Genomic DNA, 27,840 nt, shown 5'->3' with positions numbered 1-27,840 from the left:
AATCTGGCTTTAAAGCATTTAAGATAATCAAATGAGCTTTGCTGCATGTAAGATGGTCCTGTTTAAATAAAAAATCTAATTCTGACTTTTTCATGAATTAATACAATTCATTCAGAACACGTGGTATTGAACACAGCACAGTCAGTAGCAATTATTTATTTACAAAAGCTACAGTCTGTGCATGAAAAACCTCTTGACACAAAATCTAACGATTAAACTGATTGAATGTAGGTGTATAGACAGAATGTAAAAAAAGAAAAACTAGAAAGGCTTGTATGTGTTTATGTGTTTCTGTATTCAAGGTGATGAGCCACTAACTCTGCAACTAATCCATTACCAGTCTGGTGGGTTTGGATGCTGAGTTATAGAGCCAGCACCTTTTCACAGATCCAATAGTTTTGCGTTTTACATGTTATATCATTCCAGCTGTTTTCATTATTGTAGCTCATTATTTCTCCACAGTCTTCCTCTTTGCCTTGATAGTTGTTGGGCTCTCCAGTGTGCCAGAAGCTGAAACCAAACAACAAATCATAAATAAAAGAAAACACAACCAAAGAGCATGTAGCCAAATTAAACCTCAATCAAACATTAATGGTGTTTTTATTACACTGATATTAACTACAGTAAAGTCTTGTCAGATAGCCTAGGTGTGTCAGCATTGCAATAGTTTTACATTTCTGGTGACCCAAGCTCTACCAGCAGCAGTAGAAAGGCCAGATACTGCAGCATGAGAAAGCATTCATCACAAATACAAACACATTACTGAACTGAAGTGCATTTGAACGGTGATGTTATGGCATAGCTTAAAATCTTTGCACTACTCTAAAAGCCAAGTGATTCATAAATTCCACCTTAATATAGGCTACATAACATGTAACAATCAAAGATGGCTGCAGGATTCCTTCCTCACTCACCTACTGGAGAGGTGCTTTCAGTTTATGAAGGATATTCAGTAATATTGCTGTAACATAGCAATACTACATTATTTATAATTAATTTAAACAAAAAAAGTAATTTATGAACCTTGTGTTTAGTGCAGTCCCATCCACCCATGTCCATATCCCCTCTGTTTCTCTGTCAGTCAGTCCAATCCATGTGCGCTGTTTGAATTGTCTTGCAAAGTCCTTGTTTACAGTAAGAAAAAAGAAACAATAATAAACATGAATATAACCAATTTCAGCCACGCTCCACCTCAGTGTCCATTGATTTGATTTTACACCTTTTCTCTCATGTGTCTTACAGACTGATTTCGCTCTCTTACACACCTGTTCTTCTTTGTTGTTAATAATTATCAGGTCTGCGTCTCTTTGCTGGCAGTCATCTCTACCTTCTTGCCAGGACTTGCCAATAGAAGAAATGTAATAGAAACTGTGGTTGAAATAAACCCATCCATGTTGGGAGTAATTATCTGTTTGTGACAACAAAATTGAAAAAACCTTCACATCTCAGTAAAAGAAAAAAAACATGTCATAGGAAGTAGAAAACCCTTTTTATGATATTGCGGTATTCAGTTTTGTCTTCATACTCACCGAATGTACTCAGCTTCCTCTTCCAATCTTCTCTCTCTTCAGTCAGATTTTGAATAATGGCTTTGGAATCTGAATCTGAAAGAACAGAAAGATAAGCATGTGTTACTGTAGTTAACACCCACACCTTCGGACACTAGCCTATAGGCTACAAACTATATGTAGAAGCCTATGTACTGCATGCTTACGTTTGGTCTGGGGCTGTGTCGAATTTGACCTGCAATACATTACTCCTAAAACTGAGTCGGTTTCATGGTCATCCATACTAAATTCTACAACAAACTGTTTCAGTCCATTATATATAAGCAAGTTTATCTGTTATTTGTGAACACATTTAGAAATCTGAATGCTGATTGTGTCTGTAACTGTATACACTAGACTCACTACGAGCCCAGTTTCATCGTATTTTAAAGGCAAATGCTATGAACATGACTCAAAACTGGAAAGCCCCATCCTGTTCTCGCTTGGTCTGAATGATATGAGCTTTCTTGTAATTATAATACTCTCCAATCGTCTACCTGTTTTTATCATGAATTCACTGATCATATGTAGAAACCACTCAAGTGATTATCATAGTTTGTGTTTGTAATTTAGTTCCAATCCCTGGTCTCTGTCTTAGAGAGAAAGATCACTCACAGAGAGCAAGACGCAGTGAAATATTCATAGCAGCTTGCAGGAGACACAGGATTCCGAAGCTCACAGCAACCAGTCTGTACAGTTTTTTCTCTGTGTGCATAAATAAATAAATAAAAATCACCATATTTAAACACTATTATTATTAGGCAGCCAGGTTTGATTATGTTCTGTGAAACATTTGTATTTCACTCCTTGTACACTGTCTCTGGATGAAATAAATAAAAAATGAACTTGATGAATGAACTATATGTACTCTGTATGCCTAATTTTATCATTTTATGTAGCAAAACCCCCCCACCTGATTCTGCACCCAAACAGAGTAAGATACAAAAAGTATGATGCTGTCAAACAACCTTAATGTTACTTACTCCTAGTATAAGGCAGGTTTTCATAGTCCATCTCAGCTTATTGTTTGAAGACAAACCTCAACACGTTTGACCCACCCAAGTATGACAGTGTTTTCTAAGAACTGCACTGATCTGTATCTGCTTCTTCTTCTCTGGTTCTGAGATGAGTCTGATTGCCACAGCACCACCCTTTCCGCAAATTATAATTTTGACACTTCATCATTTTTGCCTTTGCTATCTCTCTTGCAAACTCAGTGCAGTTTCCTCTACAGATTCAAATGAGCTTGTTAATATAGAATTGTCGCGCACTATAGCTTTAAATTAATACATCAATGATGGTGGACTGGCATTTGTTAAATATTAGGTGATTACTATACGTCTCTCTTTAAAAACAAGGAGTTCACAAGACAATGCTAAAAGATAATGTGGATTGGACTGATTGACAGAGAGACGGAGGGGATATGGAAATGGGTACACACATTACTCTTTTTTATTCAAAATAAATCAATCTTAGTGTTGAAACAAATGTTCTTTAAGATACTTTCAAAGCACAACAGTAGCTGAGTAGACCACTCTCATAATATGATGATATCACAGTCAACAAAACATTGTGATTTTTAATTGTTGTTTGATCTCGGCCACATTATGTGTGTTGCTGTTCATTAAATGTGTTTAACATTATAGTAGTACATGTATGTAATAACAATTCAAGTCTGTAGACTATAAGAGACTGGCCTGACTTATAAAGAATATAATAACTGTTGTTTACAACCAGGCTGGCATGAAGATGTTTTTGAGTTGATGGAAGTATCACAATAAAAAAAAAAAGGTTTAAGGTTTAATTACCCAACATGTTCATTGTATCCCACACCAACGCAGAAGGTCTGTGTTCATAGATAAACCCAGAGAAAATCTAGAGTAACTATCTGATAATGCCTATGTCTTGTAAAGTTGTTTTTGGCCGATGTGTTAGCAGAAAACTTCCTTTATATACTGTATATACAGGAGGCACAGAGCAGAATTACTGTAACATTAATTTAGAGTTTCTGTCCACATGACGAATCCAAGTCCTTTATGTCCACTTGCCTTTTAGCTCTTTTCTGCTCCTGTGTGTCACTTCAGTGTTTTGCCTGAGAAAGTGCACGTTTGCAATAACATCATCTCATCAGTAACTGGGAGATTTCATATTATATTCAACACTAGTCACACACCGATATACCTCTCACTGGACTTACTGTACAACCCTTCAGATCCAAACCCTGATTATTTCGTCATCATACTTACCAAAGTGGATTCTCCTCAACTCGTCTGTCTCTTTAGTCAGGGCATTTTGCTGTGAAACTGTCAATTTGAGTGGAAAGGTTGCCATTATTTTCAACAGAATCTGATTAAAAATAGCTTGTTTTGTTTGATTTTGTGAAGACAAACTTCTAGTAGCCTATTCTCTTCTACAGCTACAAAACAAAGAGCCAAGGTAGTGTTAATGACAAATCTGTATGTTTGCTGTATCATATGGAGGCTCACAGGCTTTAGTTTTTAAGGGTTCAATTTCACTTTAACAACAAAGAACACAAAGAATGAACTCAAAACAATAATGCCTGATCTTCTTCTAGAGCATCACATTAACTTTCTTCTTAGAAAGAAACTATAATGCAATGACAATACTTAACTGGGAACCTCACATGTAGGCCTCCATAACTGGTGGATAAGTTACCAACATAATTTGATTATGTCCACCAACTAAAGAGATGATTTACTTTAAAACTAAATTTGCAAACTTAATTTCTTGAAAATTAAATTATTGTACAAATTATTGTTCAAGATAAATAATTAATTTTAGAGGTTTACTGTGAGAATACATGTGTTTAAAAGGATATTTGTATTTATTTTTACTGAGTTGAATGTATAAATATATTAGATATATTAGATATTAAGTTTAAGGTCATATTGCCAACACTACTGCACAGTAATAAACCATTTGCACTTCCCGGTTCCAGAAATGAGATGCTGACACAAATTAAGAAGACTGTCGGCTGTGAAAAGGGCATATTGTCAGGTCTAGGGGATAGCAGGTTCGGACCCAAAATGCAGAGTGTAGCGACGAGATATCATGATTATGAGTTTCTGTTGTGTTCTGTTTCCTGTTTTATTTTGAAGTCTGTCTTGTCTCCCTTGTCTTGTCTAGTTTACTTCCTGTCTCTAGTTTCCCTCCCTTGTGATTGCCCTAATGTGTTTCACCTGTTTGCCCAGCCTAGTGTCACCTTTCCCTTGTTAGTCCTCGTTACCTGGTTTATTTAGTCTCTGTGTTGTCTTTGTCTGGGGTGGTATCATTGTTTGTTGTGGTGCGTCATGTCATGTCATGTCATGTCATGTCATGTCATGTGCTGTCGTGGCTACTAGTCTCCTGTGTTTTTTTGCTTCCTGGTCTTCAAGTCTTTCGGGATTATTTTGTGTTTGCCTGCCTGCCAACCCCTGGACACTCTGATTTGTAGGTAGTTTGTCTGATAGAAAAATTATGATTAATTTATTTTGTGATTTGCATGAGAACGACCCAGTTTTTGCCAGGCACCTCATGGAGGTTTGCTGGCAGGCTACTGAGAGAGAGTTTGGCCTTCCAGTCTCCAAGCCTGGCAGTCCTCCTGAGCTTCAGCAGCCAACCAGCCTTCCTGCCTCCAAGCCTGCTAGCAGTCAGCTACTTTTTCTACCAGTTTGCAACCAGCCTGCAATGTGGTCAATGAGTACCACCGAATACCAGCAGTCCTATGCGGGTACCTGCCTGGTTATTTTTTTCTGGGAACCGTGGAGGCTGTAAGAGGGGACGTGGTCGACATGGTCTCCAATACCATGCACTGGTTCAACTGCTCCCCAGCGAGCCAGATCCCTCGGTGCTGTGCAGCGGACCGGAGCCCTCCGTGCTGTCCAGCGGCCCCGAGCCCGTGCTATCCAGCAGGCCAGAGCCCGTGCTGTCTGGCGGACCAGAGTCAGAGGTGACCAGTGTTCCAGAGCCTCAGATGTCCAGTGTTCCCGAGCTGACCAGTGTTCCTGAGCCATCCAGAGTCTCAGCTGACGTCCAGCCGTCCAGAGTCTCAGCTGACGTCCAGCTGTCCAGAGTCTTCGATGGCCGCTCTTCAAGAGTCTTCAATGACCGCTCTTCTAGAGTCTTGCAGTCGCCCAGAGTCTACGTCGACTGACCTCCCAGAGTCTACATCGACTGACCTCCCAGAGTCTACATCGACTGACCTCCCAGAGTCTTTACCTTTGCCTGACATCCCAGTGACTTTGCCGGTTTCCGGCGCTTCAGAGACTTTGCCGGTGCCTGGCTTCCCAGAGACTCCTGCTCCCCGTGTTCTGTCAGTGGTCCGGCCGACTCCTGCTCCCTGTGTTTTGTCGGTGGTCCGGCCAACTTCTGCTCCAGTTACCCTGTCGGCGGATTTGCCGACTCCTGACCCTGTTGCCTTGTTGCCTGTTACTGATCCTGTTGCCTTGTTGACGGACCCTGGCCCAGCTGTCTTCAGCCCAGCTGACTCGTCGCCTGTCTTCAGCCCAGCTGACTCGTCGCCTGTCTTCAGCTCAGCTGACCCGTCGCCTGTCTCCAACCCAGCTGCCCCTTCTCCTGCTCGGTCTGCCTGTCCTCCAGAGGGGATTCGCCTTCGCCGATGGCCGCCAGAAGGATTCTGCCTTCGCCGCCGGCCTCCAGAAGGGTTTCGCTGCTGGCCTCCAGAGTGGTTCTGCCTCCGCCGCCAGCCTCCAGAAGTATTCTGCCTTCGCCGCCAGCCTCCAGAGGGATTCTGCCTGCGCCGCCGGCCTCCAGAAGGATGCTGCCTTTGCCGTCGGCCGCTAGAGGGGTTTCGCCTTCGCCGCCGGCAACTTCAGAGTCCTCGACGTCCTGCTCAACCGCCTGAGGGGCTCTACCTTCGCCGACCTGTTCGACCGCCAGTGGGGATCCGTCTTCACTGCTGTCCGCAGCCCTGTGGTCCGCGGCCTTTCTGTCCCCAGTTCCCTAGCCTAGTTTGACTTTTTCTCCAACATTTTTACACACTGACGCCTCTCATGCAACTTTTTAAAGCTCTGCAATAGCTGTTTTAGCCAACGTTAGCTTCACTGAACAAGCTAGTTCCCAGCTCTGAATCAAGGTCTCATACAGAGCTTTTAGAACGATGATATGATGTGCTAAAAAGAAAAGTTGAACTGGGAGTTTCTGAAAACTCTGTTCATCCCCTGTCTGAAATGTACATGCAACAACTGCTGAGTTACTTGTCTGGAATACATGAGGGTATGAGCACAGCTGTTCTCAACACAAAGACCAACATGTTGTTTCTGGAGCTTTTAACCACGTCTCGTCACCTTCCTCAGCAGAAGGAGCTTCTCAGTTGTCATGAAGACAGATAGTTTTTATCAAGTGACCAGATAACAGTTTGTATCTGGCTGGGAAACGGTTACTCCTGTTCCTGTTCAAGGGTGGCATCTGTCGACTGATGTGAATGTCCCCCTTGATCTTTCTCCAGCCATTCACTGACTCCTGGTCATGGGCCTCTGAACCTCTTCACAGGTGAAGCAGTGACCGGTATTCACTCCTTTAGCTGCTAGGTTAAGCCAGTAATGCTGTTCAGCTCCCAGCTATACATGAAGCAATACAGCTCAGCATCAGCTTGTCAGCAGCCAGTAATCCCACCGCAGTTTCTTCAGATATTCCATTCTCTGCTTACCTTTCTCCGAAGATCATTTCTGTCTTTAGTCAGGGCTTCAAATTCTCCAAAGTCTCTTTCTTTTAGATCGGTTGTTGTAACTGGTCTGTAACTGGACTCTTTCCTTAGTCTTGTTGATGTAACTGGTCTGTAACTGGTCTATTTATTTAGTCAGGTTGTTGTAACTGGTCTGTAACTGGTCTCTTTCTTTAGTCAGGTTGTTGTAACTGGTCTCTTTCTTTAGTCAGGTTGTTGTAACTGGTCTGTAACAGCACCATCTCCATTTCCCGCTCAGAGTTGCTGCTGGTAACTGTGACTATCCCTAAACAAACAAATAAAGGAATAATGTCAACCAGTATTATTTTCTGAGGGCTTAATCAGCATGCTAACAAAGTACTCACATAGGCAAACCACAGTTATGAGTCTAGCTAGAAGAAGAAGACACAGCAGACACACCACAGCAGCTCTGCAGGAACTCTTCTTCACATCTCCAGCACCTGAGGGTAAAATGCAATGTTTGTCATTTGCAAAAGTCAGCCTTTTTTATTGTCACTTGTCATAATATAATACATGTGTGCAATTTCTTCATGCACTGTTGTTAGGATTTAACCCTGTAAATGCTGGATAGTGTGTGTATTGGCCGCTTCAGGGCTCCTATCAAAGAGCATGAGTCACCAGGTGGAGTTCAACTTTTTTACTCAGTAGCGCATTACAGGCAGTCACAAGCTGTACATTGTTGCATGTATGAAAGAAGTTTACTATTATCTGACATAACAGTGGGTTAATAATCACTTAGTAACAAATGCTGAAATAAAATGTACAATTTCTATCACACTGTAAAAGTAAAATGAACATTCTCTCCAGCAGAGTAATAATTAAAGCCCCAAAAACGTATCACACTAAAATAAAGCAAGCTAGCACATACAATTAGCAAGCTAGCAAAACACAGTTAACTAGCTAGCAGCTTCACATCACAGGGTAAAAATGGTTAGTATTAAGTCAATAGTCAAGTCAAAGTCTGCAGAGTGTGCTTTTGAAATGTATTCTTCTTAACTGTGTACAGAGTATCTCTAACTTCTAAAAGAGACAGTTGCTTTCTATTTTTGTATGTGATTCTCACATCACCAGGAAACTGAGGGCTGGTGGTGTGAAATATTTTAGGTTTTACCTTTACCTATAAGTTGCAGCTGCATCATAGTGCATACTTATTTTGGTTAGTGCTATGTAGCAGAATCTCTTGAATGTGACACTTATCTATCAGTCTGTAGACCCAAGGATAGATAAGATCAGAAAGTCAGTATTCATAGCTGCATGTGAATGAAATGGCAATTAACCTTCTGCTTTTCTCCAAAAGACAGGAAAGCTGTTACATAAGTTAATAAAGTGAATTCATTTAAGTATAGCTCCATGTCAGAGCATATTTATTTTAATAAAAAGCCCCAATATTCAATACTGTTTTCCAATACCAAACTCTTGGTGATGTACCTTCACACATCTGAATCATTACACGATAGCTTATCGATTTCTTTGAGTCGCAGAATTTAACAAGCCATTTATTGTGGCAGAGGCTAGATTAGATTTTATTAGTGTTCCTATGCTCCCCTAATATTATTCCAAGTAATCATCTCACTCATATTAAATGACAAAGTGTTTATTATTAGATATGGACAGTAACAATGTTGGTTAATTAATTTAATACCCTCTGGATGATCAGATGGGGTTCAAAGCATCTGTGGAAACAACACTTTCAACATACATTACACATACACACATTCAATTGTTATTATCCCTGTAAAGACATGGGTAGCTAACTTATTCCGTGCATTGCTTTTACTTTACAGTAACATTGTACATACAAATAAGTCAGTGTAATAATTTAGTCAAATAGAGCCTTACAGCAGCACCTCCATAAAATAAGGTATGCATGTACTGTAATTAAAGGGGCCCTGGATCATTGCGGTCTAACAAAATGTGATGAGTACATTTCCTTCCTACCAACACACTTGTTTGGAACCTGCATTGTTTGCATTCATTTTTACTAGCAAGCACTCTTCTCCTTCAGTGCATATGTTGGTGCATTGCTGTGATTCTGTATCTATATATGTGCATGTGTGTCCTTGTTCGCGTTCAAGAGGACAAAACGGGAACCCAGTCATATAAAAACAGCTCCGTAGCGCTACTAGAAGTCAAAAACTCAACATTACATCATTCCTCCATCCAACATCCAACTGACTCCTACGCACAGAGTCAAAGGATTGTGAAATGTGAACTTGTGCTTTCAGTTTAAACATTAAGTGAATTTCAGCTTTTCAGAGTTTTATATGGTGAGTTATGAAGCTATCCTCTTTTCACAGATCCAGAAGTTTTGATCTCCACATGGTATATCATTCCAACTGTTCTCCACGTCATGGAACTTTATTTCTACACAGTCTTCATTTTTGCCTTCAAAATCATTTGGCTCCCCAGGATTCCAGTAGCTGAAACCAAAAAACAAATAATCTTTTAACAAAGAACACAACCAAAGAAGCATCTGATGGACAGATTGAAGTTGAAAAACTAAAATGAACATTTTTTTTTCCTGTGATTCATTATATATTTATTTATTCATCTAACAGAAGCGTTATAACATACACCTTTTGGTCAGCAGAGTGCCATCCACCCATTTCCACGTCCCTTTGGTTTCTCTGTCAGTCAGTCCAATCCATGTGAGCTTGTGGAATTTTCTTGTGAAATCCTTGTTTAGAGAGAAAATCAGTAATCACTTATCAATAGAAATCGAACTGATTAAAATCCAACCCACACTCACTTTTTCTGTTGCTTTTGTCTCTATTATTTATTTATTTATTTGATAGGGACAATGCTCACTGATCAACAGACAAATTACTTGCTGTAAACAAGCCAGAGTTAGCCACAAGTGCTAGTTTCCATCTGTTGTCCCTAGCCAGGTCTTAACAGGCACCCTAAAATACAAAAGTCAATACAAATACACTATAAATTTAAGAAATACAGTAGCAATGTAATAAATACAGCAGGAATTTTAAAACAATATGAATATACCCTCAAACAGACAATATATTGCTCACCTCATCTAACCTTCAACATAATTACAATATAAAGTACAGTATAAAGAAAGAAAATAAAAAATAAAAGCAAAATATGGTCATGGGCTTAAGTGTGTGGTGTATGGTTGCAATTGTAATTGTCCCTAATCCAAGATTTAAGATGTTTTTTAAAAGAGGAGAGACTATTACACTTCCTTAACTCATTGGGCAGACTATTCCAAAAAATTGTGGCTCTGATAGAAAAAGCTGTGCTTCCAATCCTACTTTTTCTAAATTGAACTATGCAGTCCCCTCTGATGGTTGCTCTGGTTACTCTATTGACCTTATCTTTCTGTTTTATAAACTGGCACAATGGTGGTGGAGCAAGCCCACGGAGTACCTTAAAAACAAGACAGGCATCAGCAAAGTTTCTGAAGTTTTCAAAGCTAAACATATTGTATTTTTTAATTATGTGACAATGATGATAGCTATTACCCTTACGGTCCAATGTCTTTAATGCCTGTTTATAAAGTGACTCCAATGGTTGCAATGTTGTTTTATTGGCTTGCGACCAGCTAGTTTAATCTCTAATTCATTCTCCATCACACATTAATACACACACCTGCTCTTCTTTGCTGTTTATAATGACCAGGTCTGCACCTCTCCGCAGACAGTCAGCTCTGCTCTCCTGCCAGGATTTCTTGTTGGAAGAAATGTAATAGAAACTGGGATGGAAATACACCCATCCTTGTTGGAAATAGTGATCTGTTATGAATAACAACAAAGAGAATCTTAATATTTAGGAAATCATGTGATATAATAAATTCACCAATTTTAAAAAGTGACTATGAATTGATTTAGTACAATTGAATGCAAGGTATGCATCCAATTTAAAGCTATAAAAAACATTTGAATCAGACTTCTTCAAAATCAAACAACTAGGCCTAACTTAAATCTAATCGGCCAGGTGATATGTGTTTAGTCAATAATCTGTGTGTACGCAATACGGGTTTAATAAAATTGTACAGTGTCTGCCCAAAAAAAATTGTGTTTTCATGTGATATACTATATGCAATACCCAGTTTTGCCCAATATTGCACTGAATGTCCCTTTGGATGCAAGCGCTCATTACTGGTATGATGAGTTTCATCCTCATACTTACCAAAGTTAAACAGTTCTCTCTTCAGCTCACAAGTCAGGTTTGTGCAGCAGACCTCTATATCTGCTGTCTTACTGTCAGAGGTGTCTGAAAGAGCAGAAACACTTAATTGAGAACTCATGTGTCAAGAATTACATTACATTAATCCAACAATTTTGCCCACATGCACTTCTAGCAATTTGGGGTTCAACATCTTGCTCAAGGACACTTTGACACATGGGCAGGAAGAGATTGGGGAACAAACCAGAGAAGCAAATCTGTACAGTATGTGTTATTTAATGCATACTGGAACTTGACTACGAGCAAGTTTACAGGCTGAAAGTTGTCACATGGGAAAGCATCAACTAACTGGAAAGTCCCGTCCTCTTCTTCTTTAATCTGAAAGTAATAAGTTGGATTTCTAGTGTTTTTATGCCCCGTGATCGTTCCTGATTCTAAACTACCCCAAACTTGTGCAACTGGATATTACTGAGGCGTTGCTATGTTATAATTGGTCAAGTGATCTAAACACTGATAAAATTATATTTTGACAAATAGAAACCAGTCAGAGAAAGTGTCATATTTTAGATCTAGATAGATAGATAGATAGACAGATAGATAGATGGACTTTATTGATCCCAAACTTGGAAATTTCTGTTCTACAGCAGCAAGGTATAAGGCACACACACACACACACACATACAGAATATACAAGAAATAATAAATAAAATAAAAATACAAGAACACCTACTCAAAAAAATATACTCAGGAAGAATGAAAAGAATGTACAACGCATATATACGTCTTATGATAAAAGTGAATTTCAAAAGAGGAACAGGAAGGAAAACAGAGTAAAAGTAGAAAAACAGTTTAAAAATGACTCACAGAGACGTAGGGAAATGTTGAGAGCAGCTTGTAGGACACACAGGAGTCCAAAGCTCACAGCAACCAGTCTATACAGTTTTCTCCCTGTGTGGAGAAATTATACACACATGCACACAAAATAAGTGGCTAGTGGACAGTTTCAAGAAGCAGGTTTACAGCTATCTGAATAATTGTGGCCTTTTGGGAGGACTGTAGTGGGCCATTGAGCTGAGAGCTGGGTTTACTAAATGTGAGGACATGTGCAGACCAGCTTGCCATAAACCATTATGTAGCATATACTTGACACTCAAAGTAAACCATGTCAATTAAACAAAGTAAAACAAGAACATAGAACGTAAATGGTCTTCAGTGTAGAATGACTGAATAAACTGACTTCACATAAAAGCAGATCAATAATATTTTTACATGTGCACGAAAAAACATAGCGGTATTGATTTTTCCTCAGCTTTTTTGCACTGATTTTACTTTTTGAATTTCTGAAATATACATTTTAAAAATTAAAATTTGTACCCATGTTGCTTTTATGGTTAAATGTTAATACAATGTTAGGCTAGGCATAGCAGCAGTCACTCATGTGTCCTGGCCAGAACTTCTTGCTGATGCATCAGGTTGATTTACATAGTCCGTCGACTAGTAAGTTCTCAAAACTAATGTTCAGAGTAGAGACATCAGGCTAATGCTTAGCTCGAAGTCCCCAACGTCTCCTTCCAGGCAGCGCTACAACCGTTGACTTTAAGGCACCTAACCCTAAACTTAACCCTAACCATAACCATTGCCTAATCCTACTGCCTTCTAGGCAGTGCTGCCTGGAAGGAGACGTTGGGGGCTTAAAACACCGATAAACGAGTCATCACCACAAGAACATCACACACCCAACACACCGCACCTGAAAACTAACTAAAATAAAATGTAATAGTCAACTAAAATTCCAAACTATAATAACCTTGGTTATAACTTAACACTTCTCTGAAAAGAACTATAACAACTTTCATCATTGTTGTCAGTCACACCAATCTGCAGCCTTGATGAAGAGAATTTGCTTATAGCTTTAGACTCTACTATGAATCTGGTTTTGTTAAATGATCACGTTACAAAGCTTTATTGTTATAATACATACATGAGATCAGAAAACAGCATTTTGTTGCCCATTTCCTTTTGGGCATTGATCATTGTATAATTTATTTAGTCTGATTCACTGACAGAACCATGTATTACATCATCGACAATTTTTTTGTTTGTGTGTCACCACTAAAACCCAAAACAACAAAAGTTACGTCAAAATGATGCGATTACAAAATACATAAAAATATAACACATGTTGCAGACAAAAAAGAAAAGACTAGCAAGTGACCCAACACCAGTAGTAGAGGCTTTCTTTGCCTCAACATCAGAGCTCACAATGCACTCAACTTAAGTAGTGTATACAGTTTTTTTTTTTAAACAATAAAGTAGAAAATAATATTAATTAAATCATGAATTATGCAATCACTTTGCTATAAAGAGTTTCTTTCTTGTTTCAAAGAAATACTGTTGCCAACAGAAATATGAGTACTGCAGTTATATGAAGAGGAAAAAAAAGAGGTTAATTCAACAAAACGTGATGGCATTGTTGAATATGTACTTCAATATATTGTGACCTCTGCTCAGTGGGGAATTGTATACAGTCAGTGACAGAGATGCAGCTATTGAAAGTGTATAACAATGAGTTAGTGAACACCTCTCCACAGGAGTTTCAGGTCGATGTTTTCTCCTGTGTAAATTGATCCTCTGGTGTTTTTTCAAGTTCGGGATGCAAGCTTATATGCTTTGCCAAATGAGACGCATCAAAGCATCTTTCCCCGCAGATCTTGCAAAGGTACGGCTTTTCACCAGTGTGTGCTCTTCTAATGTGGCGTGTCAAGTCACTATTTAATCCAAAATCGTTTCCACATGTTTTGCAAGTAAATGTCTTCTCACCTGTGTGCATTCTCATGTGAAGTCTTAAGGTACTTTTCCATTTAAAACTTTCCCCACATGTTTCACAGGTAAATGGCTTCTCTCCTGTGTGGATTCTTGTGTGAGCTTTCAATACTGATTTCTGATTGAATCTTTTCCCACACGTGTTGCAGGAATATGGCTTCTCATCTGTGTGTGCTCTTCTCATGTGGGATGTCATTTCACTACTGTGTCTAAAACTCCTTCCACATGTTTTACAAGTATATGGCTTCTCGCCTGTGTGGATTCTCATGTGGACTGTCAAGTCACTACTGTGTCTGAAACTTTTCCCACACGTTTCGCAAGTGAATGGCTTCTCATCTGTGTGGATTCTTTTATGAGTAATCAATGCTGACATCTGAATAAATCTTTTACCACAAACGTTGCAAGAATATGGCTTCTCACCTGTGTGGGTTCTCACATGGGCTTTCAACTGACCACTAAGTCTGAAAGTTCTCTCACATGTTTTGCATGCAAACGGTTTTTCTCCTGTGTGGATTCTCACATGGACTGTTAAGTGACTTTGACATCGGAAAGCTTTTCAACACGTGCTGCAAGAACATGGCTTCTCACCTGTATGGATTCTCCTGTGTCTCTCCAGTTCTGACTTATACTTGTAAACTTTCCCACGTGTCACATTTTGACTGTTTACCTGTGTGAGTTTTACAGCAAATCTCTGACAAGTTAGGGTTGTTTACAATGTTACTGTGAGTTATACTTTCGTGATGTTGAATCTGTTGTTTTGGCTCTGCATTTCTAGTTGATCCTGAGTCTCCAGGCTTGTCTATTTCCTGATCTTGGCTCTCAGCTACATGAGAGTTGAGAGAAAGAAGCTGATGGTCACTTTTTGGATCTGGTTCACTGTGGTCACTTTCCTCATAAGTAGGAGTCAACATAAAGCTAGCAGTCTCGTGCTTCAGTACAAACTGCTCTCCCTCCTCACTGGTGCAGAGTTCCTCCTGTTCCTCTTTAACCTGTGCAGACTCGGGGTCTTCCTGTTCCAGACTGGAGTCCATATCCTGAATACAGAGCTGCTGCTGGTCAGCAAGAACCTCCTCCTCCTTACAGACATGTTGCTGTGGGAGCTCTGGAGGGACAGAAAATGAAATACTACTGTGATGGTAAAGAAAAAAAAATGCAGAAATGTGAGCACATATGCAGTACATCTGTTTGTGTTATTAAACTAATTCAGTTTTACACACCTATCCTTTATTTATTTTTTCATTTCTTTATTCAGAATTGAGATGTACAAACAAACAAGGCACACATTTACAAATTCACTTCAAAAATAGAGCTTTTGCCTCGGGTCGAGCATATAAACAAAACCTAGGAGCTTATACAAAACAAATCAACGTCAAGAAAAAGAAAAAAATAAGAGATAAGAAATAAAAGGGGCCATCTCAAATTAACTTAAGAGATTCGAGTAAAGAACTCAATTTAAGGGATTTTTTGTTACACGTTCAGGGAGACCTAATAGTTTTACACACCTATCCTGTGTAACTTTATTTCCGGGTTCCAAACGATATCCAGCAGTCTGCGCTGACGGTCGATCTCTTCCTCGTACTTGACGATTGTTTTTTTTAAAACTCCGAATATTTCTTCAGCAGCAGCAGTTAGTCTCTCGCTGACAAATTCTCTCAAACACTCAACTGAAGACATTGTTGCCTAATTATCATGAGTGAAATATTTCGCATCTAATCCATCGTCCACCAGCTTGTTGTTACTTCTTCTTCTTCTTCTTCTTCTTCTTCTTCTTCTTCTTCTTCTTCTTCTTCTTCTTCGTGTTTATTGAAACCAACTTTAAGGTGCATACCGCCACCTAGTGCATCGATGAGTGTTACATCTAAATATGGATTGGTTTAGAACAGGGATCTTCAACAGGGGGTCCGGGACCCCTAAGGGGTCCTCAGAGTCAATGCAGGGGGGCCTCCAAATAATTGTTCATTTTTTTCAAGTTTTACAAAAAAAAAATTTATTCAGGGGAGGTTCACTGCAGCCTCTCTTTTGCAGGAACGCCCTGATCACATTCACACAGTTACACATTCATACCTGGGAGCTGCCAAATACAGCCACAGTCTGATCTGCTGGCCACTGAGCAGCTCCACTGGAGCGGTTGGGGTTAAGTGCCTTGCTCAAGGGCACCTCAGTGGTGGTAATGAGGGAGGGGTAAGCGCTGTTCTTTCACTTTCCCCACCCAGATTTTATCCTGTCGGTCTGGGGATTGAACCGCCGACCTCCCGCGTCTCTAACCTTTAGGCCACCACTGCCCACAGTTAAGGGGTCCTTGGCTTAAAAAACGTTGAAGACCCCTGGTCTAGAACAAAACACCAACCAACAAACACCACAAAATAATAATAAAAAAATAGGCTTATAAAAAAAAAAAAAGATAGGCCTATGCCATATTTCCAAATCCTGCCTGAATGACCTATCAGCCCCCTTCTGATTTACCTGAGTCCTGTCCTTTGCTTTAAACTAGCGTGTCTATTACTAACTAGATAGAAAGAGACAATAAGATTTTTACAAGAGCTTATTTCAGGATCTTATATCCTCAGCTAAATAACTGCACTTTTTTAGGAAGTGTCAGTAGAAAACAAATCTAAGTTATAAATGTGGTTCTGCTGCTGTTGAAGGTTAAACTTTATTTCCGGGTTCCAAACGATAATATAAATAGTTTATATTTTCAAGTACGCTAAATTTGGACGTTTCCTCTAATTCTGACTTCAGTACGAATGGGATATTCTATATCTAAAATATATGTGTTCAGAAAAATCTGGATTGAGCCTTAAAACATGATACTGTGGCAAAGTAGTCCTGAAAAAAATCCATAATTCCTTTCACAAAGCTACTCCCCATAAACTGTACACGTGTATTTAAGAGAATAATACACACACACACACACACACACACACACACACACACACACACACACACACACACACACACACATGAGAAAAAGACCAGTCAGAGGCGCGACTCAAAGGCAAATTCAAAATGCTTCGTTAAGCCGCTAACACACAAGAATCACTCAACTGTTGCCGGTAAAGTTGCTTTATCACGAAGAAGAACAATTAAATAAAGAGGACCAAGCACTGTACCTGGGGACAGAGCTTTCACCATTGCGGCCCCCTCCATCTGGAACTGTACTGACTGTACTGATCTGGACACATTCACACTCATCAAAACACACCTCTTCAGATTAGCCTTCCACATGAAATAGTTTCTCCACTGATAGTTAGCCTACTGGTTTTATTGTTTTAATTGCTTTTAATATGCTTGTTTTGTGTGTTGGTTTTATTGTTTCATCTGTTTCTTATGTGCTAAGTGTGCTGGTTTCACTGTAAAGTGTCTTTGAGTACCATGTAAAGCGCTATATAAATAAAATGTATTATTAGTATTATTATTAAGTTAGGCCAGCCAGAATTAAAAAAAATAATACTATCAATTACCTTGAAGCTTTCTTTGAAGATCATTTATCTTTTTGGTCATGTTTTCAACAACTTTATGGAGCTTGTTGAGTTCCTGAGTCAGGTTGTTGTAACTGGTCGGTAACTGGTCTCTTTCCTGAGTCAGGTTGGTCTGTAACAGGACCATCTCCATTTTCCACTCAGAGCTGCCTTTGGTAACTGTGTTTGACACGTAAACCATAAGCAAATAAAGAAAACGTTATCAACCAGCATCATCTGGTTAGTGTTAAATCAGCATGCTAACAAAGTACTCACATAGGCAAACCACAGTTATGAGTCCAGTCAGTAGGAGAAGACACAGCAGACCCACTGCAGCAGCTCCGCAGGAACTCTTATTTACCACTTCAGCACCTGAAGGTAGGAGTATTTGTCATGCGTTTGCTCCTCAATGTGAAATCAAATAAAATCCACCTATATTCACATATTTGTGTTCATGTTTTAGCCACACTAGAGTGATACTATCAGAATATCTCTTTTTGATTCTCTTTTTTGCGGCACCATACTTTATGAACAACTACCTACTAATGACTAGGCCCTGGTATAAGCGAGCATGCAGACCATGCTCTCTGGAATGGCTGTGACATATTATATATTAAGGGACCATAATTAATTTTAACAAATTCCTCTGTGTTTGCCCTGCTATTACATGTCAAAACGGCTGCTGTGAAAAGGGCCTATTTCACTTAGGGGTATTGTATACATACTGGCTCACTAGAATAGCTCGACTGAGACATCGTTAATGTTATCAGTTCCACGTGTGCTTTTCCTGCTCTGACAGATCCAGTGTCTGCTGTTAAAAAGGTCTGTATGCCGAGCTTCACAGAGATGCTAGCAGGGATGAGGACTGAAAAGAGTGATGTCAGAATTTCAAATGGGATTTGCAATTTAAAATTTCTCTATTTTTGCTCTGCAGTGACCTTTTTTTGTTGTTTTTTTTTGTTTAGGTGCAATGGTAGAAGAAGTATTCCGATCCTTTACTTACTGTAGGCCTAGGTAAAAGTATACTAATACCAAACTGTCAAATACTCCACTACAAGTAAAAGTAATGCATTCAAAACTTACTTAAGTAAAATAATTATCAGCAACATGTACTTAAAGTTTGAAAAGTTAAAGTACTCATTGTGCAATAAAATGGTTCCTGTCAGTGGTTACTAGCCGTGACAGTGTCTCTCTCTGTGTGTGTGTGTGTGTGTGTGTGTGTGTGTGTGTGTGTGTGTCATCATGGCAAAATGTGATCCTGGAGACACCTTCTGTCGCCAAATCCCTGTCCTAATTTGATGTCGCAGCTGGTGTAATCCCATCCCAAGATGGTCTCTAGTTTACTATTATATATGTTCTTGGATCAACATACTGGCACATTAGTGTGTTTTTTACTGCATTTTACTGCTGTAGATGTTCAAGGTTGTGCTAATTTAACTCCGTTATATAATGATGGGTAGTTTAATCTACACAGCACTGCATCATATTCTATAAGATCATATATTTGTAGTGTGACTGTTCTGTGGGAATCATGTATTTCCAAAAACTTTTCATGGTGTCAGAAAAACAGCCCTGTTTTCAGCATTGTGAAAATATTTTTTCCAACTGCTTCAAGAGGCATTTAAAATGTATTTAACTTAAGAAGTATGAGAATTTTCTCAAAGAAAGTTTTCCCACAAAGAAACACTTCATCCTCCAGTTTACCAAAAACATTTAAAATCACCAAATCTGGAGATACATAGTTTTCATTGGACAGGAATATGAAAAATTGTAATCTAAAAAGTAAAGGTGTCAAACAAATGTAGTTAAGTAAGTAGTGCAATATTCTCCTCCTAAGTGATGGTTAAAGTAGCATTACATGGAAATACTAAAGTAAAGTACAAGTACCTTGAATTTGTACTTAAGTACAGTACTTAAGTACATGTACCTAGTTATGTTCCACCACAGTTATGTTGTAATTCTAGAGTTTATTAGTACAAAGCTAAAACCATCAATGACAGCAAACCAGCCCTCCACATTATTGTTCCTGATTTTAGTCTGTGTTGTAGACAATAATCTTTCCTGTGTTTGTGTTTAAATGTCCACACCTCTTTATATATAGTCTACATTCACATGAACCTACAGTCAACATTATAGTATTTGTACACAGGACCTGTTTGCATGTGTTCATTTCCTGAGACAGCAGTAGTTTTGTTTGGCTCCAGACTGTGGAGCAACACATTTTCATAAATACTTTCTGAACTTTTTACCAAACTCTTCCTTTTGCCAGGATAACTGAATGCTCCCTCTTCATTGACATAGATATCTGTCAGTTGATCCATGATGTTCAGCTGTATTGACTGTAGAGTTTGGTCCTCAATGTCCCAATGTCTTGAGAGTGTGCCTCTGAAATGATAAATTATCTTTCTGAACTGTACTCAGACGAACTTACAAACAGTAACACAGATGGCAACATATTTACGCATGTGATTCTCTGCTTACTGTTACAGGAAACTGAGGGCTGGTAGGATGATTTATTTTAGGTGACCACTTTTACCTGTTTGGCCTTGCAGCTGCATAATGGGTTGATCTGGTTTCAACGTTGCAAAATGTCTGAAATCTTAAACCACTGCTAAGAATGGATGGATGGATGGATGGATGGATGGATGGATGGATAGATAGATAGATAGATAGATAGATAGATAGATAGATAGATAGATAGATAGATAGATAGATCCTACACTTCAAGGAAGTTGAGCAGTCTCATCTATAAATGTGTGACCACATTAGTTTCTGTTGTAGTATGGTATGTATTTAATAAAAGACAGGAAAAAAGACAACAACCCTATCAGTGTAGATGATTTATTACTTAAAGATAGATACTGACTTTAGAAATCCACTACCACAAATGTAAGTAGTTGGACATACAATAAATAAAAGGGTGAATATACAGGCTTTTAGTTAGTTAAATGAAGTTGAATTCCTCTATTTTCTTCCCTTTAAAAAAACCCATGTGGCCAAGTGACCTCTAAGTACTTCCCTGTAGGGCTAGGTAATACAAGTGCGTACTGTATTACCTAGTACACCTAAGAGTACACCTAAGTTAAAGTAGGTGAAGTGGGAAAGCAGCATGTCTGAGGATATATATGCCAAGCCAGACTTCACCAAAAAGGTTAGATTTCAGACAGGTGTGAAGGAGGACAAAAACGCAGACGTCTGTGTTGACATTGATAATGTGAGGATTTATGACAATTACTGGGCAGAGGAGAGTACGCCACAGGACAAATCACAGGACAACAGGACTGAGGACCAACAGCAAAGTATCTATATCTGTCATGTCTATTTCTGTCTGCCTGTCATATGTCCCACAAAGGATATTGTATTTACTGTAGATAGATGAATTACTACTTACAACTGGACATAAAAAACAACAAATGTTTAGCTATAAGGCCATGGCATTTTTAAGCATGGGTAAATAAAAACAACTCAAATTGTTAACTTTTAATGAAGGAGAACTTCACAAAATAGCTAGTTATAAAATGCAAGTCCTAAGTAAGACTACGGTCACGGCACTAGGTCTTTAAGATGAACTCATCAGCCCTGTCTATTTGTGCCAACAGCCGATTCAGTCAATGTGAGTTCAGAGAAGAGGAATTATCTCAGAGTTGCTGCATCGCTTCTGGGGCTGCTGTGTCTTCTGCTCCTGGTGGCTGTCATTGTCCTGGTGGTCCTATGCAAGTTTTCGAAATGAAAAGCCTCAACCACAACCTGACCCAAAAGACGGGCCAGTTAGAAAAGGAGAAAGACAATTTTAATGCCAGGAACAAGAACCTCATGAGAGAGAGAGATGAATTACAAAAACAGATTGGTGAGTGAAAATATGAATAATGATTTTAATCAAAGACATAGTAAGACATTTTGGAAATTACACTTATTCACTTTCTTACCAAGAATTAGGTTAGCGCATCAATACTGCTCATGTATGTTTGATAAAAATATAGCTAGAGCCAGCAGCCAGTTAGCTTAGCTTAGTACAAAGACTGGAAACAGGGGTAAACAGCTAGCCTGTCTCTATCCAAAGATTAAAAAAAAAAAGGAAGTAAGTAAGTTAAGCTAAAGATTACTAATTAAAAAGTTATATAGTATTTGTATAATTTATTCTAAAACCGAGGTGTGATGTAACCATAGATGTAACAGACTATTTTTGACTGGGAGCAGTTGCCAGGCAACCAGCATTGTCCTGGCCAAGAATAAACATAACTTCCTTAAAATGACTAATTGTGGGAGTGGTATCAATCTTCTCATCTAACTCTCAGAATTAACGTGAATAAGCATATTTCCCAAAATGTCAAACTACTTCTTCAACAAGGTTTTCATTTTAAGCCCTGTTTAGACATTGAGAGATTTTAAGCTAATTCAGTCAGAAGAACAGATGGCTAACAGTACAGTACGTAAAAGCTGAGAGTGGTATTTCTGCCTGATGGGGTATATATATTGTGACTGAGGTCATACCATGTTGTGTTGTTAAACAGAGACAACATGCTGTCCCGACCATTGGATGAAGTTTGGCAATAGTTGTTATTTAATGTCCACCTCAAAGAAAACCTAGACTGACAGCAGAACAGCCTGTGAAGATCATGATGAAGCACAGATGCTACTCTTACTTTATTCTCGTCCAAACTATACTCTTGTTTTAAAAGGTTTGTAAATGCAACCAAAATACAAAACCTGCTTCCCTTCGCAAATTCATCATTTTAATATTAGGATTTAAATATGTCACTGTTATTAATGGTCTCTGTGGTAAATATTTGCATCAGAAATACATGTAAACTATTTTGAATGTGATAGAATAAATAGGCATTTGGCCTCTTAAAAAGATGGATGTCAGAACAGGTTGTGTGCAGTGCACCTTTAGTCTTCCTGAAATGTAAGAAAAAAGGAAGAGAAAGTCTACAATGAATTCTGCAAAGCTGCAGAAGTGAATACACAATATGAACAATGTAAGAGGGAGATAAAAACAGACAAAGGGGAAATAATGCATTCAAACATAGAACAGTTTTTTTCTCTTCTATCTGCATTATCACAATAGGCCAGCAGACATTTTGACTTTCCATAGTAAGAAAAGCAGAGTTGTTACTAATAACATTAACAATGGCTCAGTTCTATTCAAGCATCCCAGTGAGTCATGACAGACTGACAGAGAGTGAGCATAATACCTTGAAACTGAATCAGCTAAATAGAATTCAGCATTTTTTTTTTCATTAATTTATACCGCTTCTCCCACTGTGACATGTCAGAAGGGTGGCTCTTTAGGTATACATAATCTTTTTGGAAGGACACTAAATAAAGTGATAAATAATTGATTATAATCTTTGAAATTTAGAAATGAACTAATGAAAACGACTGGAAATGGGTAGATGGGACGGCAGTTACAAGAAAGTAAGTCATTTTCCAATTTTTTATTATTTATTGACTTTCATTGTGCTACATTCAAAATGTGTGTCAGTACAAACCTGTGCCTACTTAATTAATTGATCGATTTCCAATAAGGCTCCCAGCAGTCCTAATGTGGCCCTGGATAAAAAGTCTGCACAGACTTAAATTAACAGATTAAAGAACACAGATGAGGAAGTGCTTTTTATATTGACAATACAGAACTATACAGTGTAATGATGTGATATTGAGCATATATTGAAACACCTGAGCTTTTTGTGTTTCTGTCAAAATCATTATGTTGGGCCTTATAATAGCATGCTCTGAAATAACAATGTCAACAGTACAGATTTCTAATATTTTGTTAATGGTTTAAATTTGTGGCTGAGCAGTTTTTGTTCATCTCTAGGTACTGGAAAAGCAGACAGCCGGGTGATGGTGGTCCTCGTGGTAATAGAGAAGAATATGCTCACATTTCCAACATAAATACTTTAAATAACTGGAATTATTTGAGATGCAGTGATGAATTATACTTTATCTGTGAGAATAAAAAACTTCAATAAAGTCTGATTATTATATGCTCTTGGACTGATTCCACAGCTGTTCTGCTCTCACACATTTTATGTAAACTAAGTCCTGAGTTCATATCAGTAATATTATATCCATTGATTTTGTGTCTGTGATGTAGTAACAAAAAACCTCCAAATAAATACATTTGAATGACCTTATTAATTGTATGACTGAGTGATTTACATATCATAATATGGCTATCGAGATTGACAAACTGTACTGCGGCTGAAGAGCTAAAAATGTATATATGTATATATGTGTATATGTATATACGCACTTTTTTATTTTAAAAATTAATTCATGATGATAGAAGATATGTTTAGTTAAATAACACAAATCGGTTAAATGTTAGGTGTTAAATGTCTGGTTGTTAACATTTTAGTCATAATACAAAGTCTTGATTTGGGTCTCAAGGCTGTAAAAATCAGAATTTGTTGTACGATTTGGATCCGAATCGAACATCCCACCAATACAATCTCTTTTCACATGTGTGGACCAGGTTTAGCAGCACTAAATGACTCGTATAGCCAGAGCTAATGTCAATGATCTGCATTGTAAACATTAAGGTGACCCATATCCCTCTACTTTGTCAGTGAATTCACTACTTTGAATTTACTCTCTGTATGAAGTATGTAAATAAAGTTGCCTTGCCTTGAATGTAATTCATGCAACACTTAATATTAGAAAACCTTTTATTGGCACAATAAAAAAAAACATGTATTATGTACAATGAAAAAAAGAATGGCTGTCACCAAGTACGACTCCATTCCCTTTGTTCGTGTCAAAGAGCCGCTATTCAGCACTAGTTCAAAGCTAAAACTTCATGTGACAAGAATATATTACACTAGAGATAAAATAAACAAGTTTGATAACACATTATCAAATATATGTTTAAAATGTAACCTATATGGTGACTCCCTTATGCATGCCTTTTGGCACTGCAAAGGAATTAAGAAGACTTGGGAGAGTATAGAGATTTGGTTATCTAAGTATACTAACAGAAAAATCATATTCTCTCCAAAAATATGTATTTTCCAAGATATAGAGGGAATAAGATATCCAACTTGTTGGCAGATACTTTTTTCTTCTCTTATCTTTAAAAAATTGATATTGCAAAATTGGAAAAATAAGGAAGCACCTTCAATAGAGAATTGGAAGGCCCTAATGAAGTATTACCTGTGTATTGAAAGATCAATGTCAGAGGATAAAAATAAAAAGAAACAATTTGATAGTCAATGGAGCCAAATTTATAATGCCCTCTAGAGCATGTCTTTAGAACCCTTTATTATTATTTTTATTTTTATTTTACTTACTTACTCTGTGTGTGTGTGTGTGTGTGTGTGTGTGTGTGTGTGTGTGTGTGTGTGTGTGTGTGTGTGTGTGTGAGAGAGAGATCTGTGGTGAATGAGGACCAGCAATGTGCGGGTAAATGGGGACAGGGGTAGGAGAGGTGGGTGGATGGTAGGGTGGGTTGTTAGGGTTGGGTTGATATAATCAATAAGTATTGAGGGAAGCATAGTATATAAAAATAGAGATGAAATTTTGACGAAACTATGATTTAGATGAAATTATGAAATCTGTCTTGATTTTATTTATTTTTGTTTATTTTTTTGTTTATTTGTTGTTTCGCCTTTGTTTGATGTGGTTCCTGGGGCCTGTTTCACAAAACCAAGATAAGGGATTAAGCTGGGATTTATCAGTTATCCTGGATGATTTAAGCCTTGACTCGGTTTCATGAAAGTGGAGGCACATAAATCACCATGGAGATTTATTCTGTGCAGCTAGCCTGCTCCTGACCAGGCTAACAGCCAGGATTTATTTAATCCTGGAGCCTTTTCTGATCACCCAGCAGTGGTTTTACCCTATTGTTATCAGCCTGGATTAAAATACAACAGGTGCATATTGCTGTTCATTTAAGTAGGCCTACTGTTATTATTTAAAGTTGTGACCATTATTTTTTTTAATAATTATTCATGTGACAGTCATCGTTACTGTTATATTGCTGTATGAAGACTGCTGTTCATATTGTTGTTAGAAGTTTGATGAATATATTATGGCAGTTGTTGAGATAATTAGAAAAGGCTGATACAATTTCAAATGTGTTTTAAATGAAGTCTGTTACTAAGGGCAATACATACAATGTTTCTATAGTTGACCAAAGCACCTTGAATTATTTTAGTTGATTCATTTTTTTTAAATTCTTTAACAATAACGATCATGTTTGTTCCACTTCCATGTGCATTGTATTTGGCATTCTTAGCACACAAATTGTGTTGTCCAGTAAACTGGGACTATAATTTGGGAGGATTGTACAATTTAAAGAACATATCCTAATTGTACAGTCCTCCCAAATTATAGTCTTAGTTCACTGGACCAGTAACTATATAGTGATGTAGGCTACTGTACATTCATGTAACAACAGGGAGCGGACACCTCGTTGGTTTTTGACCTTATATTTAGCTGGGGGGGAAATAACTGATGAATATACTCTGTTCCATTCATGTTTACAGTGTGCATGGAATTTATGACTTAATTATCTTTATAGTTTCTAGATTTTAGAGTCCAATTTATTCAGTGTCTTTATTTTCTATGTCCATATACAATTGGGAGCAAGGCATATGTAGAGAAGGAAACTCGTCCTAAAAAATACGCGAGAAAAAGCGTGGCAGATAATAGCGGACAGACTGAATGATAGTCTAAAAATATACATTTATGAACTACTGCTCTTAACTGAAACCATTCACTGAGTCCCTGTCATCTGCAAAAACGAACAGTTGTACACTTTGCATTAAAAGCGAGCAGTGGAAGTTAATATGACTTAGGTAATTTATATTTTAGCCCATGAGAGAGAGGGAGGAACAGAACGAAAGATATTTATGCATCATATTCGAGCATTGTAGAAAATTGATCTTCGTGGTAAATTTCCTGAGTAACATTATCTTCTGCTTACTTTTAAGGCAAAGAGTACAACTGTTAATTTGTGCAAATGATTAGTAGCCTAATCCTTGAATGGTATGATTATGACGGTTTCAAGTCAGAGCAGTGGTCAGTTAATGTATATATTTAGGCTGCTTACGTTTCAGTCATTCAGTCGGTCCGTGATCGTCTGCTACGCTTTCTCTGTTTCATTACAGCGCCGTGTTTTTTTTCTTTTTATACAAATAATGTGTTTCACGTCATCATACTTCCACAAGAAGCTGCTGCTCACTCTGTATAAAGTATGTACAATGCGTATTCTCCATTTTGGCATCAGTAAATCTGTGATCGACCTCGCGGTCTTTTGAGGAAAGCCGTGGACGCGCATCTATCTGAATTACTTCAGCCTGGCTCGACCTAGTCGCTCCTCCTCAGCCTGGCTTGGCCTTCGTGAAACGCACCAAGCCAGGATGCTCAGATTAGACTAGGTCAAGCCTCGCTTTATCAGTTATCCTGGATTTATATATTCTGCTTTTGTGAAACAGGCCCCTGGAACCAAATTATGATGACCCACAGAAATTAATAAAAATAAATTCTAAAGAAAAAAAAAGAAGCTAAAACTTCACTGTATTATAAAGTACACAAACAAATCAAAATAGGCAAAAGTAACCATTATTAACATGTTAATCTCTGTCACTGTAAATATATCAGTGATTCAACTTGTTTTTTACATTTTCTGTTCTAAATGCCTGGTATTGTGGGTTTCTCTATCAGGTGCACAGTCAGTTATGTCTTATGTGTTGCAGATTTTCCATCAAGTTCTACATCTGCCTGTCTTATAATTGTGTCCCTCAGGCCATGTGTCCTAATTTTAGTCATGGTGTTTTTGTGGTATTGCACAAGAAACCATGCCAACACATCCACCACATGTGACTTTTGAAGAGAAACCTTCAAACATATTTCTACATTATTTTCTGTGTGAGAAAGATCTCATTTAATATAAACTGTAGAACTACATCTTTTTTTAAATCTACATTGAACATGGAAAACGTCACTAGTCACAGGGTTTTATCCTTTGTTGCAGCCTCCCTACAATCACAGAGGGCCCACTCATTGTTACCTGTCTCTTGTTTAGTTTCATTTGCATGATTGCTCAGTCAACAACAAATAGTCGCTGACCATTATCTCTGGTTATGGACAACAAATCAAATGGCAAAGGTAACTGATGACCAGGTGAATTTAGAGGAAACAAGATGCCCAAACGGTT

At 38.2% G+C, this 27,840-nt stretch overlaps 2 protein-coding genes, 1 long non-coding RNA gene and 1 pseudogene across 4 annotated transcripts; 1 reads left to right on the top strand and 3 right to left on the bottom strand.

Annotated features, from left to right (window-relative positions):
* Positions 1 to 141: 141 nt before the first annotated feature.
* LOC116042963 lies at positions 142 to 20,089 on the bottom strand (annotated as a pseudogene).
* Positions 8,830 to 12,923, bottom strand: LOC116043049 (CD209 antigen-like protein E). Of its 2 annotated transcripts, none has more exons than XM_031289558.2 (6): positions 12,810 to 12,923; positions 12,259 to 12,342; positions 11,398 to 11,481; positions 10,858 to 11,000; positions 9,828 to 9,928; positions 8,830 to 9,677 (listed from the first exon to the last, which is right to left on the bottom strand). In XM_031289558.2, the coding sequence occupies exons 1-6, from the start codon at positions 12,814 to 12,816 to the stop codon at positions 9,524 to 9,526; spliced, it is 573 nt and encodes a 190-aa protein (XP_031145418.1). In that variant the 5' UTR covers positions 12,817 to 12,923; the 3' UTR covers positions 8,830 to 9,523. The 2 variants fall into 2 exon arrangements, with proteins under 2 accessions (XP_031145418.1, XP_031145419.1); XM_031289559.2 differs by having other exon boundaries at positions 8,830 to 9,671.
* LOC116043048 lies at positions 13,355 to 15,968 on the bottom strand. Its single transcript, XM_031289557.2, has 2 exons — positions 15,720 to 15,968; positions 13,355 to 15,319 (listed from the first exon to the last, which is right to left on the bottom strand). The coding sequence occupies exons 1-2, from the start codon at positions 15,889 to 15,891 to the stop codon at positions 14,841 to 14,843; spliced, it is 651 nt and encodes a 216-aa protein (XP_031145417.1). The 5' UTR covers positions 15,892 to 15,968; the 3' UTR covers positions 13,355 to 14,840.
* Positions 20,090 to 20,749: 660 nt separating the features above from the next.
* Positions 20,750 to 23,865, top strand: LOC116043051. Its single transcript, XR_004103361.1, has 3 exons — positions 20,750 to 20,974; positions 21,275 to 21,522; positions 23,497 to 23,865. It is a non-coding gene; the product is annotated as an uncharacterized LOC116043051 (long non-coding RNA).
* The last annotated feature ends 3,975 nt before the right edge of the window (positions 23,866 to 27,840 follow it).

This window comes from Sander lucioperca, chromosome 4 (assembly GCF_008315115.2).
Source record: "Sander lucioperca isolate FBNREF2018 chromosome 4, SLUC_FBN_1.2, whole genome shotgun sequence".
Lineage (NCBI taxonomy): Eukaryota > Metazoa > Chordata > Actinopteri > Perciformes > Percidae > Sander > Sander lucioperca.
This window is presented reverse-complemented; position numbering and strand designations above follow the sequence as displayed.

Coding starts and splice junctions, on each gene's coding strand:
- LOC116043049 (XM_031289558.2), bottom strand. Junction 11,482..12,258: donor CAACATTTCCCTACGTCTCT/GTGAGTCATTTT, acceptor CTGCTCTTTCAG/ACACCTCTGACAGTAAGACA. Junction 11,001..11,397: donor GAGAGAACTGTTTAACTTTG/GTAAGTATGAGG, acceptor TATTCATAACAG/ATCACTATTTCCAACAAGGA.
- LOC116043048 (XM_031289557.2), bottom strand. CDS start 15,891: ATGTCTTCAGTTGAGTGTTTGAGAGAATTTGTCAGCGAGAGACTAACT. Junction 15,320..15,719: donor AATAAAGTTACACAGGATAG/GTGTGTAAAACT, acceptor CTGTCCCTCCAG/AGCTCCCACAGCAACATGTC.